At 37.0% G+C, this 21,111-nt stretch overlaps 1 protein-coding gene across 3 annotated transcripts; it reads left to right on the top strand.

The window, feature by feature from the left end:
• Positions 1 to 1,318: 1,318 nt before the first annotated feature.
• LOC122091879 (dymeclin-like) lies at positions 1,319 to 19,488 on the top strand. 3 transcript variants are annotated; one of them, XM_042662106.1, is made up of 19 exons: positions 1,319 to 1,873; positions 5,431 to 5,670; positions 6,780 to 6,843; positions 6,939 to 7,068; positions 7,159 to 7,303; positions 7,963 to 8,211; positions 8,305 to 8,389; positions 11,920 to 12,022; positions 12,348 to 12,473; positions 12,547 to 12,660; positions 13,260 to 13,378; positions 13,555 to 13,642; positions 13,751 to 13,843; positions 13,963 to 14,052; positions 15,531 to 15,650; positions 15,820 to 15,911; positions 17,825 to 17,885; positions 18,504 to 18,611; positions 18,802 to 19,488. In XM_042662106.1, exons 1-18 carry the CDS (start codon positions 1,687 to 1,689, stop codon positions 18,564 to 18,566), a joined length of 2,169 nt encoding a protein of 722 aa, XP_042518040.1. In that variant the 5' UTR covers positions 1,319 to 1,686; the 3' UTR covers positions 18,567 to 18,611; positions 18,802 to 19,488. The 3 variants fall into 3 exon arrangements, 2 of the variants coding, with proteins under 2 accessions (XP_042518040.1, XP_042518039.1); XM_042662105.1 differs by lacking the exon at positions 18,802 to 19,488 and having other exon boundaries at positions 18,504 to 18,762; XR_006144057.1 differs by lacking the exons at positions 18,504 to 18,611; positions 18,802 to 19,488 and having other exon boundaries at positions 15,551 to 15,650; positions 17,825 to 17,874.
• Positions 19,489 to 21,111: the final 1,623 nt, after the last annotated feature.

Here is a 21,111-nt window from a genome sequence, read left to right as displayed (position 1 = left end):
TTAGAGAGAGAGAGAAAAAAAAAAAAAAACCACTGATAAAATTAACGACAACACTCCTTAGATTGTGGCACGGTCATAGTTATAGTTATAAATTTAGACTAAGTTTTCTTTCACCCATTATAAAGAGAAATTCTTTCACAATGAGCATTGATAGTGTTAGATTGCTTAAGGGGAGGATAGTTCAACCTCGTAAATAAAGGGGTGGGGGTGACGATGAGTGAAAAGATGTCCATTCTAATCATATGGTCACTTCACCCGTTGAGAGCCTTTTGTATGGTTAAAAAATGTGCATCTTAAGCCAAAAATCTAAGGAGATTTTTTTTTGATAGGATGGCTGGTGGGGGAGAGGGAGACTATGGGATTGTTTGTTTATATCTTTTGAGGATTTAGTCATCCGTTTTGATATTGGTGTCAATATTGGTATTGAGATTTGAATTGGACTAGATTGGTGTGTATTGGTTAGCTTTTAAGTATTTTTCAGAAAAAGTATATATATATATATATATATTTTTTATGATTTTACCCCTAAAAAGATAGTGATAACCGATTTGGCTCGGCTAGATATTCATATCTATCTTGACCGATATCAATATGATACGGCCGATATGACTGGTCCAAAACCGATACTTAGAACCATGATATCTTCTCAAAAAAAAAAAAAAAAAAAAAAAAAAAAAAAAGTTCGTGTATATCTTATTTCAACTGTCCCTATCTCTCCGGAGTCCCAACCTCCCACTCACTTTTTGCCAGTGTAAAAGAAATGAAAAAGTAGGGAAGAAGGCATTGAAGAGCATTAGATTATGGGCAAGTGGACTTGTTGTAAAACATGAGCGTCACTGCATGGGTTGGTAGCCATGACAAATGCATGGCCCACATGGGTGATGGGCCGGATCGCACCGTTAGGGTTCAATACTTCAAACGATCGAAGGGTGCTGAGCAATTGGGCTTGCCATTTACAGCTCCGGCCCATCACGCTGGCCACGCACGGTGTACCGTCTTCTTCAATCAATCCTCACTCACGCTTAACGCAACGCTATCAACCTAACTTTACTTAACCTGTCCCGTTTAATTAATTAATATACGATTATAAACTTAATTTCAATTAATTAACAGATAATACAGGGGCCACGCGTTCTCCTGCGGCCCCGCCGACTCTCAATATGCCAGCAGCGGGTGACTAGTCAGAGTGTCTCGCCTCACACTGACCAAACTACCCTTCATTAGAAGTTGATTTGTCTTTCTATTTCAAGAATTTGTCTGAATAATTAATGGTAATTTTGTCAATTAATTATATTTGAAGTTTTAGTCACCCGTCGTCGTCAAAGAAACGAAGCAGGAGCGCACTCCCAATGTTTCTTCTCCTACCCGAAATCAAAAAGTCTTCCTGTATTCTGCACTTCTGCCTCAAAACTCCCATCTTCCATCTTCTTGAGCACCGTTTCGGAGCTACCTTCTCGCTTCTGTGTTGTTGTAGCTGTTCTTCTTCTGCGTGACCGGTGGAGATTTTGGATTTCGACTTATTGACTGACCACCAGATCGAAGCTTTCCGCAGCCATTCTTCTTTGCTCTTAAGATTTCACCTCGTTCTTCCTTTGTTCAATTTGGAAATGTCATCGTTACTCATGAATTTCATATGGAATATCTCTGAATTCGTTTACTGATCGCGGCAGAAGATTAAGAGCTTTGATGGGAGCCGTACCTTCGACACCGCGCAAGAACGCGCTGCCGCAGGACCCGGCGGAATACCTAATCGGTGCCTTCGTGGGTGAAAAATCGTACCCTCTCACCTCGGATTTCTGGGATGAATTGCTCGAGCTTCCCCTCTCCCTGCAATGGCCGCATCATCGAGTTCGCCAAGCTTGCGAGATTTTCGGTCAGTAGCTCCTCTTATAGTCACCAGTCTCACCACTAAAAATTTTTGGACTTTGAATGGAGTAAGATAATTTTTCTGCGGCTTGGTTTGTTTTTTGGAATGGAATTATGAAATGGTTTCGTTTTGGTTCTCGTATGGGGAATGCTCTTCGCTTAAAATTGGATCATTTCATTTCATCGCCAACCTAACTGGAGATTATTCACTGCAAACCTAAAACGTCCTTACTGAAGCTTCACATTATCCTTAAATGGAAAGTGAACACTAATTGAAATGGTTTCATTCTGTGTGGCAATGGATGCTCAGTTATAGTGCTTAATCATCTAGGGCTGACAGTTATTTTCTGTTTGCATCTCCTCTCCAAGGAAGATAACTATTTTGGTAGATGGTGCTGAGTTGGATGTGCTTCATTAAAATGTACAAATTTCCTGCGCTTCCATTACTGTCGGATCCCATAATGTGTTGGTTCTGGGGGTTGTATGCTCATTCGTCTCAGGAGTTGTTACATTTTGCATTGATGAACTGAATTACAAAATATTTTGCTTTCTTATGGTGATAAAAATCGCTGTTTCAGTCTCCCTTTCCATAGCTTATTGCTGGTTTGTAACACATTTCCTACTATTATCTTGTGTACCACATAGCGAAAAATGTGTAAGTTTATCAACAAATTAAGCTCACCTGTTAATGTTGCTCCTCATCCTTGTTGATACAATTTTCTCTTTCTATATCTCTCTATTCCTCTCATCTTCTTTTGTCTTTCTCAGTTCCTGTGTTCCATCCATAGTTCGAAAACTCGAGTTTCAGCCTGACTGAAATTTTTCTGATTACTGCATTTTTTTCGACTGAGCTTCGGTTGGCCATTTCCAGGGGGGACATATTAAGCTCCGATACTTCAGTGAAACCTTATTTTATCATGAACCTTTATATTGTAGGAAAGGTCCCACAAAGCGGTGGTTTGGATTTGCACCCTTGGTTGGCAAAATCTATTGAACCCTATTATATACCTTGTGTAATACTGTAATATTTCCTATTCTACACATTGTTTTAGTAGTAGAAGACAAAAAGGCAAGTAAAACAAGTAAATTATGCACCATGAATGAAGAAACACAATATTGATTAATTATGAATTAGTACAAAGCATAAGTTGTCAAGGCGTGGCCAAGGCGACGACTTGGCATCCAAGCGGTTTTCTTGGGGCCTAGGCGACAGTCGCCTTGTGTTTTGGCATTTATTTATGCTAAATATCATTTAAGTTTATATTTTTTATATTTATTATTTCTTTTACTTAAGATATTATTCATAAATAAGCAAGTACCCCCTATTTGAATCCTGTAAAAATAGTTTAAAAATCAAATTCTAAAAGGATAAAAATTCAACCCCCAGTTCAAGGACAAAAATTGGATTTTAGTTGTAGGAGCGATTTTCAACTTTTAAATGTTGGGGTTTTTCTCAATTATAAAAATTTTATAAATCGTATCATGTTAAAACATTGCTAAAAATCAAAAGTCCAGTAAAATAATCTTTTGTTTTATTATCCATAAAAATTATTTTCATTAAGGAGATTTTAACAACATTCATGCAATTTAAAATAAGTTTGACTGAAACATAATTTTGTCATTACAACTCATATTTAAATAATCTTAAACTTGTTGGAAAGCTGTTTTTATGTTATACCTAATACAAAAAGCCTCATGTAGAAATAAATCATTTGACAAATCAAAACTTATTATAGAATAAGGGCATTAATCTAAATGTTGATTTTTTATTACTTAATGTGACTTGATGTTGATTGTTTATGATTTCATGTGGTTTAATGTTGATTTTTAATGACTAGATGTGGCTTAATGTTGATTTTTTATGATACAAGGCATATGTAGCCTAATAAATAATGTTAGAAAAGAGGGAAAATAAAAAATAACCCTTGGTCACCTTGTTCGCCTTAAGGCGGGCGGGTGCCTTCTCGCCTAAGCCCATAGACAACCCTCCAACGCCTTGGTTTGCCTTGGCGTCGTGACAACTATACTACAAAGTACATATAACATAGACTCATAGAGACCCAAGTCCCAACAATACAATATTGTGTGGTGATACATGAGTACAAAGTGTACCCCGTCGCGCCATCCTAATGGCTAATACCATGAATTATGATGTGGAGGATCAAGCACACTCATGGACCGATAGTGCCGATGCCAATTTTCCTCCGACTGTATAACAAATGTGGCCATGTCATAGTGTGCTAGAATAAATGCTCGAAGTCCTCCACAACTCCCATATAAATGGCCTCATCTACATATTGGAGTAACCTAGCCTAGGGCAGTTACCGGAAGGACAGAAATTTTGACCTAAACAGTGTGTGAATCCCTGATTCGTGTGGCATTTCGTCTCAAACATGTCGAAATCACCAAAATTTTCGATTTTGCCGAGTTTTTGAACTATGGTTCCATCTTTCCCCTCACAGAAAAATACTGCTCTGTTATGTGTTGTTTCGAAAGTCCAATATGAGGGACAATTCATGATAGTGGTTAGGTCAAGAGAAACTTGTGCATTCTTGTGTCTCTCTGACTACTTTCTTACTTAAATCTCCCCTCTCTGCATATCCCTCCTGTCTGCCAGTTACTCTCAGAAATTATTGGATGTCCATCAGCAGCAACTTAACCTTGGTATTTTCCTGCAAGTCCTCGTTTAAGTTTATGTGGTAGCACCATTGATTTGACAAGGTTTTAAAGAATGCTTTATTGCTTTTGTGGTGGTGTGCCAACTCAGCTTTGAGGCAGGTTGATGCTTCTGAAAATGCATGCCTTTCATATCGCTCTTTCTCTCTCTCTCTCACACACACACAAAAGGCACCCCTCTTGTTCAAGAGGATTTGCAGCTTGTCAAGCACCGGTGAGGTTCTTTGCTTTGCATTGAATTAAACCACATGCTCCACCGCTTGTGTGGGCCCCCATCAATTCCCTTGAGTTTCGTTCTTGCAAACATAATTTACAAATGCCTCCCCTTGTGGTTTAGTTTGCTACTTGCACCTCTTTATATGGGGAATCTCATATCGTCTCTTAGGGCTCTGCATGCATGTATTTACATGAATAGAATAATGCCTAAAGACCTCTCTTTGGACCCTTGTGTTAGTGTGATCTCATTCTATCTTGGATTTTCATGAATAGAATAATGCCTAAAGACCTTTCTTTGGACCCTTGTGTTAGTGTGAGCTCATTCTATCTTGGATTTTCAAGCTATCTAGTGGAGTAAATTGACATCAATGGAGCCAGAGAAAAATCACATTTACAGAGTGATTGCTAATACCATGCTGCATTTCTTGTTTGTGTCAACGCAGTTCCAGAAGTTAAGCTTATGTTCTCTTTAAGAAATAGATTGTGATTCTCTTTTCTTTTACTCATAAAGATGCAACAGTGGTGTCATTTTAGTATTTATGGTGCATTAATAGTAGTATCAGAATATTTTCTCTTCTGAACCTTTTGCTGTAAACTTTATTTTCTCTCGCTCTCTCTAGATTCTTTTGAATGCTGTTGGAGTGCTTATTGGTTTGCTTCTTTATTTTACAGGACAGAACAACCATCATACAAGGCACCTTGCAAAGATTTTGATTCATCTGGTTTGGTGTTTGCAAGAGTCCATGTCAACTTCTGCTGGGCCATCACTGATACATATGAAGGCTGTTAATGCAGCATATCTATCCTCTATATTTTTGAAGTATGTAATTGAAAATTCCAAGGGTAATAGCTTTGAGGAATTCTATCTATCGCTTGATGAAGGTGAAGCAGTACCAGAAAATTTCCATGGGGGTAAGTAACTGCTCTGTGGCTACAAATTTTCTCTAAGGTCACTGCCAATTTGATTAGTCGTGATGAAAGATTTATTATTTTGTAAAGCTGGTATGTTATTGATATAAGAGGAAGACTTGAACAAACAAATAGAAGTGAATCACACTGCTTTTGGTGGAGATGTTGTACAAAAGTTATTCTAATCTAATCTATCAATGATATGATGCTAGGCCTTAATCATACTTTGTCCTTATAAGCCTGTGGCTGATTTGTAGTGGTGCATCAGGTTGATAGCCGGCACTTATTATAATTAGCCATAACCTGTCAATCTTTTTGCATGGATTCTCGCACTTGTCCTTGCTTGGAATCTCCATGTAGCCGACCCCACTTAGTTGAGATAAGGTTTTGGATGTTGTTGTTGTTGTTGTTGTTGGTTAAATCTATATGTGCTTTTCTCTTGTCTGAACAAGCTTGGAGTTGTGTCATCTAAAAAAGGTATATTGGTCCAGTATTTCACACCCAATCAGACTGAAATAAGTCCCTAAAATACTGAACGGCTCTGATTTGCACAGACCTGGTGAGGCAATGTACTTGTGGTTATATTTTCTTCCGTCAAATCCGTTTGAAGAATTACTTCTAACAAATTTGTTCTTCTGTTTGTCTTTAGAGTAGACATTGAGGTCAACCATTATGGAATTTCTTGTGACATGTATACTTTGCTATGTGGTGTTATCATAGTTGTCACGGCGCCTAGGCGAACCAAGGTGGCCGAAGGTGGGGGGGATTTTAAGGCAACACCAGCAAGACACCTAGACCAAGGGGCCAGTCCAGGCAAAGCCGCCTGGACGCCTAGGTGATGCCATGACAACTATGGATGTTATTGTGTTCACCTGTTTCTTAGTTTTCTGGTGATCTGAACTTCAAGTTGGTGTGCTTCATATTATCTTGGGAATCCATGCTGCCACTTGGCTTGCCTTGCCTTGCCAATTGGAGTCTGTTTTCTACCTTTGTCACGTATGCAGTTATCTCTGTCAGTGGATCATTTCATGTCCAATAGATGGCTATATTATTGTTTTTTCCCCTCTCAATAAAAGAAATCAAGGCCTTACCTCTGTTTTTGTTTATTGTAGATCAAAACACAGAAAATTTTGCAATGCATGGTGTGCTTAGTTTTATTGGCATGTCTGATGTAAGGTATGTTATTGGTTTTTCCAAAGACCATGTGTTGTTTATTAGTAGTTTATTCTGTTGTGCTCCTAATTTTATATCAATCTTTGTTTGGTTGCAAGTTCTCATACGTACCTCCTGCACCATGAACTGCTGAACTTGATGCTTGTGGCCATGTCCACTCAGCTTTGTTATGCTCCTTCTCTGGGGCCAAAAGATGTGCACCCATTCCTTGATGCAGTAATCATTCAGGTGATTGGAAGGATTTGGCTTTTGTTTAGTGCCTTCAGGATTTTGGAAAGTTTATGTAACCGTCCTTGGTAATGTGCTTTTATTTCACAGGAAACTTCTTTGGTTAGTTTGGTTGTTCGCAAACTACTACTTAATTACATCACATGTCCTAATTTCCCCTTAAATGGTGGATCCTATTCCATTTTTTCTGGTGGAAGTCAGCTTGGTGTTCTACAGAAAGTTGGTTCTGCAGCTGGTACGGTTTTTCCCTTTACATCTCATTACTTTTAAATATAGAGGCTTATGCCTTCCCCCACCCCCCCTTTTTTTTTTTTTTTTTTTTTTTTTTATATATAAACTTTCTTGATAGCTCTACTTTTCTTTTGCATATTGTTATCTGCTAGATGTTACAGGTAGAGAATTCAATAATGTTATAATATGTTGATTAATTTTTTCTGTATCCTCTTTTCTTTTGGCTAAAGTAGCTGTGTTGAAATGACATGTCCATGCCCAAGCCACACAATTTTGCTGATAGAAAGAATACATAACTTTTTCTGGCTTCCACCATCTTCCTACATTTTTCAGCATAATAAATTTCTATTCATCATGCTAATGTTTATTCTCTTGAAAATCCTTGGTGGTCTTGATGCCATAAGTTTCTTTTGGATCTTTTGTTTGAGAAATTTTCTCCTTCTTTCCCCTTGGAACTGCTGCTTTCTGATGCGACTAAGGAAAAAACAGTTAATCTTATGCTTTATCTATTACCCTGTCTATGTACATTTTGGTTATAGAAATATGAGATGATTTGTTTTAGAAATTGCCTTTACTTCCATATGTGATGTTACTGACTTGCTGTAGAATATTACCCATTGTCTATAGAAGCCACTGATACATACTATCTGTTTTTGGTTGCAGCAAATTTTGTACTATTGCCATTCAGTTATCTTGCTAGTTCAAATGGTGAAGGTTCAGGAAGCCCATTGGCAGAAGACAGTCTTCTTGTTTTACTTATTCTTATTCATTATAGAAAATGCATCATGGTGGATGAGTCCTTACTCGATAAAAGTGAAGATGATGCTACTATGGATTCTCTTTTGAAAGATAGTTCATATTTTTCTGAGAATCCTTACTGCAAGGCCTTAGAAAATGCTAGAGATATTGAGTGTAAGATCATTTTTCTTGTTGTTCTTTCCTTAGGATCACATAATAATAATTTAATCATCATATGGTTCTGTGCAAACAAATCTCTTTTTGTAGTGGATCGTATTGATATTGAAGGGAATGCACACAGGGGGCCCCTTGTGAGGCTGCCTTTTGCCTCTCTATTTGATACCCTTGGAATGTGAGTGTCTGTGCCTTCTTCTCTGGTCCTTTATTCGAAGTTGACAGGCAGATTTTTAGGATTTACTTCTGCATCCCTGTTCTGGTTGTCCTAGTTATCGTTCAGGATGAATATATTTCGAATGTTCTTTCTCTGGTTGGATTTACATGTTATACTCATAGACACATTTATGTATAACTGGACAATTTATTAGGTGTCCTTGATTCCAACAATTTACTTCTTATTTCTTTCTCCTTCTCCTAGTTCTCTTCTTCCACTATTTTTTACTTTGATGCAATTTTAAAATCCAGATTGAGTATCTCAGATGCAGTATCTGAGATAAAAGAAGCAACTATGTTGCTAAGGGAAGAAATCAAATTGTTGATGAAAGGGGAGGGAAAAGAGATGAGATCGGTCGATCTTGGGGAGGAAGAAGAGAAGAAATTTGGTATGGGATATTAATCCCATATGCATTCAACAACACCAAAACTCTTGATAAAAACTCATTACTTTTTAAATTATCTTCAATTGATTTGGGGGGGGGGGTGTATTGCACATATAAAGACCTAAACTTCCTAAATTATACAAGGACTCCTACTCACACACACACACTCAGTAAAGTAAATAAATTCAAAACATAACTCTGTCTAGCCATTAACTTTCCTAGTCTAACTCAAACGCTTAACTGCAATTCCCATGTACTAACTTTATCCCCACTTTATGAGCTTAAATTAGACACATTAAATGGAACCCCAAAAATAAAAGGCCCGACCTATAATATAACTACCTGGTCAATTTCAGTCCATTGGACTGCCACAAGCATCTTATGAGCCTCCCAAGCTTGGGCCCGGACCTCCATACAGGATTGATGTCTAATGCAACTACTTCAATTCCCACTCGATTAATATTATTCGTCCTCGAGTTTTCTAGAGTCGGGGAATGAGCGAGCTTTGTATGACGTACATCCTACTTCAGCCCATAATAAAACTCTGGTAGCTCATGGATTTTAGGAATATAGTCTTCAAGTGAACTCGATGTGCTCAACATCATGTTCTTTGCAAGGGGATCGAATAGGTAGGGCTGTATCCATGCCATGAATCACAATCTTCTCATCTACCTTTGCCGTTACTTGTGGTCCTTCTTTTTGCTAGATTGCTAATGTCTTTTGGCTTTGAACATATTTCATCAATCAATACTCGAAGTCAAAGAACAAACATCTCTCGTAGATGAGAAGGTTTTTGGATTCACAATTTTTTTTCGTGATCAACGATGTTGCTTCTTGCTTCCAACCACTATTTACCCACTTTAATAATGCGCTCAAAAGTCAGAAGAATCAACACTTCACAATAAGCACAATCACAGTAATAGGAAATTGAGAATTTGACTAATACATCATCTTCAGATTCAATAATGATGTCATTGGCCTTTAATAACATTTCCATCTCAAACAGCGAGATGCAATTTTCACCATGTCCTTCATGTATGAATAAGATAACAATTTTTCCATTGGACAAACAGACTATGGTCTTGAAAACATACGTATCCATGGTTAGATTTGGCTCTGATATCAATTGATGCAATATGAAAATCCAAATTATGGATTTTATATGCAAGTAGGTCCAATGATCAAATCTGTGATTAGTTTGAGATAAAGGAAGCAACTGCGTTGTTAAGGGAAGAAATTAGATCGATGGAAGGGGAGGTAAAAGAGATGAGATCGATTTTCTTGGGAGGAAGGAGAGAAAAAGAGAACAAAAAAGAAAAGAAGAACTCCAAACAGGAAAAAAGAGAACTTTGGCATGGGATACTAATCCTATATGCAATGGTCAACAACATCAAACTCTTAAAAAAACTCATTCTTTACTCAAATAATTTCCAATTGATGCGGGTATATTACGTATATAATGACTTAAAATTCCTAAAATGACTCATAAAAGGACTCCTAATCACATTCACACACTCAAATAAGTAAATAAACACAAAATAGAACTCTATCTAGCTATTAAAAACAACAACAAACTCAGCCTTATCCCAACTTAATGGGGTGGACTACATGGATCCATAAAAAATGCAACAAAATAGGAAAAAAGTCCACATAGATTTAGGCGAAGGGAGAAATGAAAGGATGAAAGATGAGAGTAAGAGGAAAGAGGTGCAGCCCACACAAGTCAGGAGAAGCTCAGCTACTTGGGTCGGCTACATGGATTCTTGCCCCCAATAGGCTCTATCCATGGTCATACTTTGGACAAGACCGAGACTATGCATGTCATTCCTCACCACTTCGCCTATGGTCATTTTAGGCCTGCACCTAGCTCTCTTAGTTCCATCAGTCTGAACTAAGTCACTCCTCCTTATAGGGGCATCCTTAGGCCTCCTTTGAACATGGCCATATTACCTCAGTCGGCATTCACGGAGCTTGTTCTTAATCGGGGCAACTCCCGAATCAGCTCTAATATGTTCATTCCTTACTTAATCCTTTTTAGTTTTCCCGCATATCCAAAACTCTATCTAGATATTAAGTAGCCTAATCTTACTCAAATACTTAACTATAATTCCTGTATGCTAACTTTATCCCCACTTAATGAGCCCTATAATTTCAGCCCATTACAATGAAACCCCAAAAATTAAAAGGTCCGAAGGTCAATTTTAGCCCATTGGACTGCCATAAGCACCTTATGAGCCTTCGCATGGGCCTCCATACAGGATTAATTTCTTCCGCAACTGCATCAAACTTTTTCATTTTTTTTAGCAAAGACAATAAATGAACAATGGAGTGCTAGGAAAATATAAAATACTTCGTGTACATAGCTTACAAAATAACCCTCTATCCTTTTCAAAACTCTGTGTGATGCAGTGCTATGTGGTGAGATTCCAGTTGAGGCTAGGTGGGAAGTTCGGTCATATAGTCTTCTTCATTCTTCTTCTCCATCAATATTCAAAATCTGAGATCCATCAGACAAGGTCGACTTTTGACCTAAATTTTGTTTTAGGGTTTGCTTGAGGTCCAGCAACAAAGAGGGTGTAATCTGAACCTAGGGTTCGTCCTACCACCCCCCATCACTGTCACTCTTATCTTACATAATTTGTTTTATTTCCTTCATAAGAAGGTAAGAGAAATTACTGTGGATACCCTTGAGCTCTGGGACACTAATTGTTACTTGCACAGGAACGAAATACAAATAAGAATACTAAAATCCGGAATAGTGATACAATGGATCATCAACTCATTTGAGTGGATGATGGATCACTATGCTAATATGCTTTTAGTGCATGCTTGGTTCTGAGGTAAGGCTGCGTCATTAAGGTTACTTTCCCTTGTGATTTCTGGTCTGACTAGCTGGTGCCTGCATATTTATGCATTTCTATTGTACTCTTACTAACCTGATAAAAATCACAATATGTGTGGGGCACCCATTTGCATGCCCCGTTTCTCATGTATCTAAGTTATGAATATGCAAGTGATATATCTTCAATCAGACTTTTTTCAGGAATTTGACTGTTTATTCTGCTTGAGGCCTTTTGAGTATATCCTAACAGTTTCAGTTATGTAGGCACTTGGCTGATGAGAGTTCTGTTCTACTGCTGTACTCGTTGGTGCATGGGAACTCAGATTTTTTGGAGTATGTCTTGGTCCGAACTGATTTGGACACATTGGTAAGATGTGAAGCTTTTAACACCATCATTATGAACTGATGCTGAACTTTTTGTGGCAAATTGTTGTTGTCTTGAACCTTTTCTCTGTGTATATGTTGTTTCTTTAGATTTTCCCCTAGTGTAACAATAGCACACATGTTATACATATAATGTTTAGTTTGTCTGCCTTTATCTCTAATGGGCCTCTCCATTTAATTGGAACTTAGTTACCCTTTCTTACAGTCACATTCTGAGGATGTTTGTAAATTGTAATATTGTCTAATGAAAGTAAATGACAGCATAGGCTAATTTGAAGTATCTCTTTATGTGGCGACGGAATTGACAGCTAATGCCTATTCTTGAAACACTTTATAATGCTTCAAGGAGGACATCTAATCAAATCTACATGCTGTTGATTGTCCTTCTCATACTAAGTCAGGATTCATCCTTCAATGGCAGTATTCACAAGCTGGTGAGCATCACCTATTCGAGTATGCTTAATATATTCTTATTGTAATGAACTAATGATGTTTTGTTTCTTTTAGATCCTGCCTAGTGTTCCCTGGTACCAAGAACGTCTCCTCCATCACACTTCTCTTGGTTCTTTGATGGTTATAATACTAATAAGGACTGTGAAGTATAATCTATCCAAGATGCGGGTATGGCCGGAAGCTGGAGTCCTCTTATTTTTTTTTGTGGGGATATATTTTCCGTCTACTTTGTTCTGAATACTCAGTCTGGATTCCTTTTTTCTTTTCTCATCCCTAAGTGCCTTTTTTTTTTAATTCCTTGAGTGTCTTCTTTTTGTATTATCATGGTGTGGTTGTGCGATGTTGGGTTTGGTCAAAGCTCAGGAAGTCGTCTGCTTTCTTTTGGGATGTTAGAGCCCGTTTGGTATCGTTTCTGGCCGTTTCGTGTCAAAAATGAAAATTTCAGTTTCTGTGTCAAAATGCAGTTTTTAAACGAAAAAATGGTGTTTCAAAATTTCAGATTTTTATCGGGAATTTTTTTTTTTTTTTTTTTTGTAAAATGGAACAAAACTGGGAAGACGGTCCAATCTCATTTTTTCAGTTTTTTTTTTCACTTTTTGTTCCAAAAAAACAGAAACGGACCATAAGTGCACCAAACAGAAGATTCCGTTTTTTCATTCCAATAGAACGAAAAAACTCCAAAAACGTTTTTTTAGAACGATACCAAACGGAGCCTGAGTTTGTCGATTTGTGTTCCATTCTCACTTTAACATTTGAAATTATTCCAGGATGTTTACCTCCATACAAATTGTCTAGCAACTTTGGCAAACATGGCTCCCCATGTTCACCGGCTTAGTGCATATGCATCGCAGAGACTGGTCAGCCTTTTCGATATGCTCTCTCGCAAGTATGGTACACCTTAGTTGTCTGATCCTCTGTTGAAATTTTCATTTACAGGACCCACCCCCCCCGGCGGTGGGTCAGTGCCTTCTTTTTCCATTGAGATGATAATATAGTTTCATACGTAGATTTTATTTGATCCTTTCTATGATAGCCAGTCTTGAAGATATTGTTCCTCTATAGGTATACCAAATTAGCAGAGTTAAGAAATGATAAGATGCTGATGAATAAGGCTGGCTCAATAGATGGGAGCAACATCTCAGAAGATGCGGTAAGCCTCTGTTGTGTACTTCTATGTGTTGCTTTTCTGACTATTGATGTTGATGCTGTATACTTTCCTTATTTATTCCTTCTCTAAACAAAAATTTATTTATTGCAGTCAACTGAATTGCACATCTATACTGACTTCCTAAGGATTGTACTGGAGATCTTAAATGCAATCCTTTCTTATGCACTGCCTCGGAACCCTGAGGTATTATCACAGAACTGATAACTCTGATAACATTGAATTCTATACGGAAACATATTTATTAGATGCGAGAATTATTGTACTCTTCTATTTCTTTCTTCTTATGTTTCTCATCCAAGCAGGTTGTATATGCAATATTGCAACGTCAAGAGGTTTTCCAGCCATATAAGAATCACCCACGCTTCAATGAGCTGCTTGAGAACATTTATACTGTATGACATCAAATCCTATTTGCGTTCCATGCCGTTTTTATTGTTTTGAAGATGACACTCGTAAAACTATCTATTGGAGAAAGTATTATTTTGGAATCTTTTATTTCTTTACTGTATGATTCTTGTGACATGTAAATTTATATATATATATATATATATATATTTATAGAAGTACTTATTGGTATCCTATAAAATAGAAGGTTTCTGGAAATGCAAATTAATTCAATCCAACATAATTAAAATGAAAATCCATATTCAGTAAAGAAAAAAACTAAAAATTGATATTCATGGACTTGTTTCTGACTCTTTGACACTATATATATATATATATATATATGTATATATATATATATATTATGGATTTCTTATATATATATATATATATATATTTTTTTTTTTTATGGATTTCTTATCATAAACGCATTGGTTTAGAAGAATTTCGTAATGGATTGGATCCACGTTCTTTAGTCTTCTTTTTTTTGGTGGGGGTGGGGTTGGTTTCAATGGGACAAAATAAAGATCATGAGTTTGTGGTTCGGTCATATGCTACGCTTTCTTCTATATCATCCATAAAATTAATTCAGTGAGGACATTTGAATAGAGCATAGAAAAAAGCTTCCAAAACAATAAATAAATAAAGGGTGTACCATGGAACAACAGGGTTCTGACTCAAACAATGTGAAAGTCTTCTTTGATACTATACAGTATACGGAGAAAGTATATTTTGGTACCATCAACCCTAAAGTAAAGACATGTGATGGAGTTGACCAGAGATTTCTCCTTAGACCAAAAGCATTATATTCAAATTTCCCATATTCATCATGTCTGTTATATGAATTTTCCTCCCAATTAAATGCAAGCTTGTTCAGATATTTTCCCTTGAGGAGGTGAACTTCCATTCAATTGTTGTGTAGATTAATGTACAACAAGCAAAAGCATCAAAATTGACAGGATTAAGCCCATTCTTACTACCATTGGACATTGCAATGAGTAAAATAACTGATAAATATAGTCATAAGTTGTAACAACCCGTTACTTCTGTTTTAATAGTCAATTGAACTGGGAGTATTGAAAAGGTCTGTAACCCGGTACAAGTCCCACTTTCACAGGTTCCCAAGAACTGGAGTCACATGGTTTTAATGCCATACACTTACTGGTTGGCTAAGAGAGTCGTCTCTTCCAGCCTATTTTATTTAAGAAAATTCAAGAAAAATAATGTTCAAGGCTAGAAGAAGTGCTACAGGAGAGAGGGGGGGTGGATAAGGGAACAACAGCTTTTCTAATCTGTAGGGTTCCAAATATGGATAGAAAGACTTCCAATCTCACCCTCCTTTTGCACAAATTCCTTGATTACTGTGGGCTTCAGCTTTCAAGGACTGGTAGTGGCATAAAGAGAACATTTGGATTCTGTAACCTCTTTCAATTACTTTAGAATTTCAAGCACACATCAGATTTATGTTGATATTCAACCTTTTTAGGTAATAGATTTCTTTAACAGTCGCATGGATGCGCAAAGAATGGATGGGGAATGGTCTGTGGAGAAAGTCCTCCAAATCATAATCATTAATTGCCGATCTTGGCGAGGTGAAGGAATGAAGGTACATGGATTGAAAATTTCGATCTTAGGGAGGGTTGGGGGAGTGCTATTTGGGTACATGGAACTCATGTGATCCCCTCCCCCCCACCCCCCAAATGAATAAATCTTGTGGAACTCGTACAGATTTTTCATTTTTATTTTGTTTTTCTTTTGGTTTTAACCTTTGACAGATGTTTAATCAATTGCGATTCACCTATGAGCAAGAAAATCATCCTGAGGAGTTCTTTATTCCGTATGTGTGGCAGCTGGTTCTATCTCGCAGGTACCATTCCCTACCATTTTTCCTTTTTGAGTGGCTTATAATGGCACTAGTTTTTTATGCTTAAGTTCTGAAAGGGACAAAAGGGTAGGCATTAACATTAGCATAATGCTTTAAGTGTGCTTGTGTGTGTGTGTTTTTTTTTTTTCTCACAAAAAACTTTTTCAACAAAAAATTTTTCAGATCTGAAACCTAGGAAGGTTTTTTATATCATAAGGGCTCACAAAAACAGGTAGAAAATATCTCTCGGTGGGACTAAAACTCACCACAGAGGGTGATTCACGAAAGGTAAGGCAAATCGAGAGAGAGAGAGACCCAACCAAGAGGGAGGGGAGAGCGAGAGAGGGTGAGAAGGTTTGAGGGGGTCGAAGTCGCATAAAGAAGATCAAGAGAGAGAGAGAGTGGCGGTTGGTCTATGGTGGTGGCGGCGGTGGCTCTAGGGTTCTGATCCCAACATGGATCTTTGCTCTGATACCATGATGGAATTAGGGGAATGAGACCTGTGTCAATTAGACACAGGCCCTTTACAAGAGAAAAATATGGTTACAAAGACAAGACTACCCTTATACCCATAATGCACCCATATTGCAACAAAGAGGAAGAAGAGAGAGAGAGAGAGAGAGAAGGGGGGGAGAGCTTGCACAAGGGGGGGGGGAGGAAGGAGGTCACACAACCATCATTATGTACCAACCCGGCACCATAAACAATTCAACTTCATTCTCAAGTCTATCCCAATCCTTGGGTACAAGGACACTATTTAAAGACTCAAAATAACCTTATTCTCCTATTCTGAAACTGAAATAAATTAGGAATCTAACTAAAAAAATAGAAAAAGATCTCCTAATTACTTCCTAAATCTTAAACTAAAAAAAAAAAGAAAAGAAACACAATAAAATTCAAATTGGAAATTCCCTACTTGTCTAATAACTACTCTAAATAAAATTTTACATTTATTTCCAAAATAAAATAAATCCTAAATAATTTAAATATCCTACTGAACCCAAAAACCCGATTGGATCCAGTTTGTGTTGGTCTAATTTTCCAGATGAGACAATCTGGTTCAACCACGATTCTGCATCAATCGACCTATTTGATCCAATTCCGATTTTTTTAACACCATGGGTGTCAACTAGGAAACAAAGTGGATCTCAAGGTCCAAGGGGATCACTTATGCATTTAGGCATCTAGAGCATAGAAATAAAAAACATCTGGGAAAATCCCAAAAATCCCAAAAAATAAGGAGAAAATAAATAATAATTGAAAAGAAGGAAGAAGAAGAGGATCAGGTACAGCATTGCAGTAGCAAAGTTATGAATAATGGCTGCTGCTATTGGAAACAGAAAAAGGGAAAGAAGAGTTGGAGAAAGGACATACCTGGTTCTGTTGCTGCTGCAAGTCCTGAGCTGAGGGTGGAGCTCTCTTTCCCTTCCTTGGCCCTCTGATTCCAAGAGTTTGAGTCAAATCAACCCTATTTGGCTCTTTACTGATAAATGTATTAAACATGTTTAAAAAATTCACCCATTTATATACCCCTTGTAATTATTTTTTCTTGACTGTAATACCCTTTGGTTTGTAGCTAATGACTTTTTTACACCACCACACCACCCCCCCCCCAAAAAAAAAAAACTTATATCATAAGCACAAAAGCACCTTAAACCCTCTGTTGCCTGCGATATGCTTTACTCACTCGGGTAACATGGCGACATGGCGATAGCCATTGGTTGCCTAGTCGCATTGACAGCTATGCATTACTTACAATAGTTTTATTTCTATGATAATTGTATCTCTAATACATGAATCAGATGTAATTTCCAATTAAACTGGCATTCATTTTGTTAACATGGCTTTGTTACATGCTGAAAGTTTCTTATAAATGGTGCTGACAAAAGCTTTCCTGTCTCGTCGTCTTTGCCCAGCGGCTTCATTTTTAACCCCAGTGCCGTAAATTTGTTCCCTGTTGATATGCTTGTAGAGGAGGTAAGTAATGTTCTCACGTTCAATTTATTTCTGGTAGTATGGCTTTTCCATTTGATTATGTATTCTTGTTTAGTACATATGTTGTTGGTTGCTCCTTTTGGAAGGAGGCTTTTTTTAAGCGGATGGATTTTCCTTTTTTTGCATGCTTTTGATCTTTATTATGTGGATCTTCAGTTTGTAAAGTCTTTTGGTTTGTGTGAATATTGAAAGCTGATAGGTATAATGGCTTCCAATCAATGATTGAAAATAGTAGGAAAATATTGATACTACACATCTCTCTCGTATCCATCATGTGAGCATGCAAAAACTCCATGAATTCTAATGAGTAATAAATGCTGCTCTCATTATGTGCTATATTCCAATAGCATTTTCTGACTACTTTTCATTTTCAACAACTCGCTACATGTTCTCTAACCAACCAGTTTAGGTGGGCGATGACGTTTTAAACAAAAGAAAAAAAAAAGTTTTGAAGTTCATTCTTTGTGGTCTTTTATGTTGTCAAATCATATGATCCTAGTTCTGAATTCATACCAGTGGCATTTGTGATGTATGCATGTGGACAAGTTTAAACCAGTGTCAGTGCCAAATTGAGATGACAGGATGATTTATTTGCCTCAGGAACAGGAGGCTTCCACAGTTGAGGAGGCTTTGAAGGATGAAACTGGTGAGTCAAGCGTGTAGAGGGAGGACAGTGCTTGAGAGCACTGGCAATCATCGAGTCATAAGGTGCTCAGTAAATGTGTAAATACATATAGTAGGAAATATCCTCATTCTTTTCTGTTTATATGTTGATAAAGTTGATGTAAATCTGACACCGTCGAGGTTCCATAAATGAATTGATATATCTCAATATGCTAAATAAGAGATGTTGCTCAAATGTTGCCTCATAGAACACTTTCCATCCTTACTGTTACAGTCAAATGTTTTCCCAACGCTAGATGAAACAATGTGGATCTACTTTGCATATGCATGCAAAGTAGCAGATGCAGGGGGGATGTCAGATGGCTTGATGCAGCTTATTCTTGTCCTCATCGAGCTTCCCGTCTTGTGTAAACAGTGATGATCATCTACTGTTATTCCATTCATACGCGGATAGAGTGCCACTAAGCCTTTTGATCTTGATGATATCACACAGGAGAGTCCTATCAATTGAATGTCATGTCAACACTGAACAGCAAAGTTAAAGAGTTTGGGAGGAAGAAAATGTTTGGAAACTGTTCAGCTCTTGCCTTTCCCAATCTTGGTACAATTTTAACATTTATTATCATATTGAGCCCAGGGAAACTTCACAGCAATCACATACGGCGGGAAACTTGTTTCGGGGGCTAATCTGCTGAAAGATCATACAATTGATGTTTGTGGTCTGGCTCTGTTATCTTCTCTTTTTCTTTTCCCATATTCTTATTTGTAAATTTCCAGTCCTCTCATTCATTAGTTCAGACGCCAGCCGGATTATGTGAAAGTCTAGAGTTGAGGGCAGTGGATTCCTTCTGAAACCTTGGATTTGGGTTCATTTTCGGGGTTTTTTTTCTTCCATCTGAAAGGGTTTAGCTTGTCTGGTTGGATGTAGATTAAAACAAAAGAAATAAAAAGGTTTAACGGTCATCGAACTAATTGTTTTACTGACAAACTTACAAAATATGGAAACCAGACTCTTCGAATGGATTGCAGAGAAGAAGAAATATTTAGTTAATTGTTCAGTCTATTTATTTCAATAGATTTCACTTTTCATGAATTTTCAAAGCATTATTTTGTCTATTGGCTACCTCCATTCTTCAAAATTTTAACATTTTGTTGGACTTTTGGCGCTACACTAATTAAGTTATTGCTTGCCATGTGAGTATGGGACCTTTGGGTTCATCTATCTAAGGATGTGAATTTGAAACTGAAACAGTTTATTGAAATCGAATTGAGTCGTTTACATTGAAATGACAAAACGATTTAGTAAATGGTTCAATTCTAGTTTCAAGTTTAAGACCAGTTACCTAAACGGGTCGGTTTGGTTTCAATCATTTAACTCGTTGGTTTTAAATCGAATTGACACCGTAAAAATCAATCCGTTTAAACCATCAAAATCGACTCGTTTAACCTGTATAGGAGTTTATAGAATAAGGGGTTAACTGATATGTTTTCAGTTCCTCATGCTCTTTAACTATAGAACATTAATGATAAGTTGTGTTCATTAGCAGTTTTGTTTGTATTTCACTTTCTCCATGTAATATTTTCTTTTACTTAGTTGTTTGGTTGTTTTAACAAAATAGGATGAGTTTAATTTGGGGAAGAATTAAGGACCATAGAGGCTGTCTAACAGTTTATTCAATAATTTAATTTACTCATATTATGTAGTTATGTAGTCAAATCATTGTTTGTTCAATGCCTCATTTAATTTGATGCAAGATTGAAGTGTTAATCAATAAAAAAAAATTTTAGTAATCATGCGAATAAACTAGCAAATCGATTGCTAACCGTTTAGAAAGCGTATGGATTAAACCACGATCAAAATCATGAAACCAACACCATTTAAAAATCGTGAAAAGTGCAACCGTTTAGTAAATGGTTCGGTTTTGGTTTCAACTAAATAAATATGAATTGAATCGAACTATACCATCTACATCGAAACCGAATCAATTAACACCCTTACATCTATCTACAAAATTTTAGCATCATCTTGCCACCTAGCCTACAATGATAATTGTTCCAACATAGATCATTTTCATGCAACATCCAAAATAAAGTGAAAGGAGTTAAATGGAATTTTTTTTTTGTCAAGTTCTTCACCAATCATGATGTAAGTTATGATTGGATTAACACCCTTACATCTATCTACAAAATTTCAGCATCATCTTGCCACCTAGCCTACAATGATAATTGTTCCAACATAGATCATTTTCATGCAACATCCAAAATAAAGTGAAAGGAGTTAAATGGAATTTTTTTTTTTTGTCAAGTTCTTCACCAATCATGATGTAAGTTATGATTGGATTCTTGGTTCATCATCAACTCCAACCCTTTATTAGTAATGATTCAAAATACACTTTTCTCCTCCAATCAAAAGGTTACATGGGATGGATGAAGAGACAATGGATGAAGAGATTCTCTCTTCATCACGAATGGAGAGATATTGGGTCTAACAACAACTGTCTAAAGCAGTTCGTGAGTTGTGGTGGTTAAAGGCCCATGCTCACCAACTCGAGACCTTCTGGCTATTATCTACTTCCCCTCCCTA

This window comes from Macadamia integrifolia, chromosome 10 (genome assembly GCF_013358625.1).
Source record: "Macadamia integrifolia cultivar HAES 741 chromosome 10, SCU_Mint_v3, whole genome shotgun sequence".
Classification (NCBI taxonomy): Eukaryota; Viridiplantae; Streptophyta; class Magnoliopsida; order Proteales; family Proteaceae; genus Macadamia; species Macadamia integrifolia.
Note: the sequence above shows the minus strand (reverse complement) of the source record. Positions and strands in the feature narration are given on the sequence as shown.

Bases quoted from the DNA above. Each gene is read 5' to 3' on its own strand.
- LOC122091879 (XM_042662106.1), top strand. From the start codon at position 1,687: ATGGGAGCCGTACCTTCGACACCGCGCAAGAACGCGCTGCCGCAGGAC. The intron at 8,212-8,304 runs GTAAGATCATTT...CTCTTTTTGTAG, and splicing joins AAATGCTAGAGATATTGAGT to TGGATCGTATTGATATTGAA. The intron at 14,053-15,530 runs GTATGACATCAA...CAACCTTTTTAG, and splicing joins TGCTTGAGAACATTTATACT to GTAATAGATTTCTTTAACAG.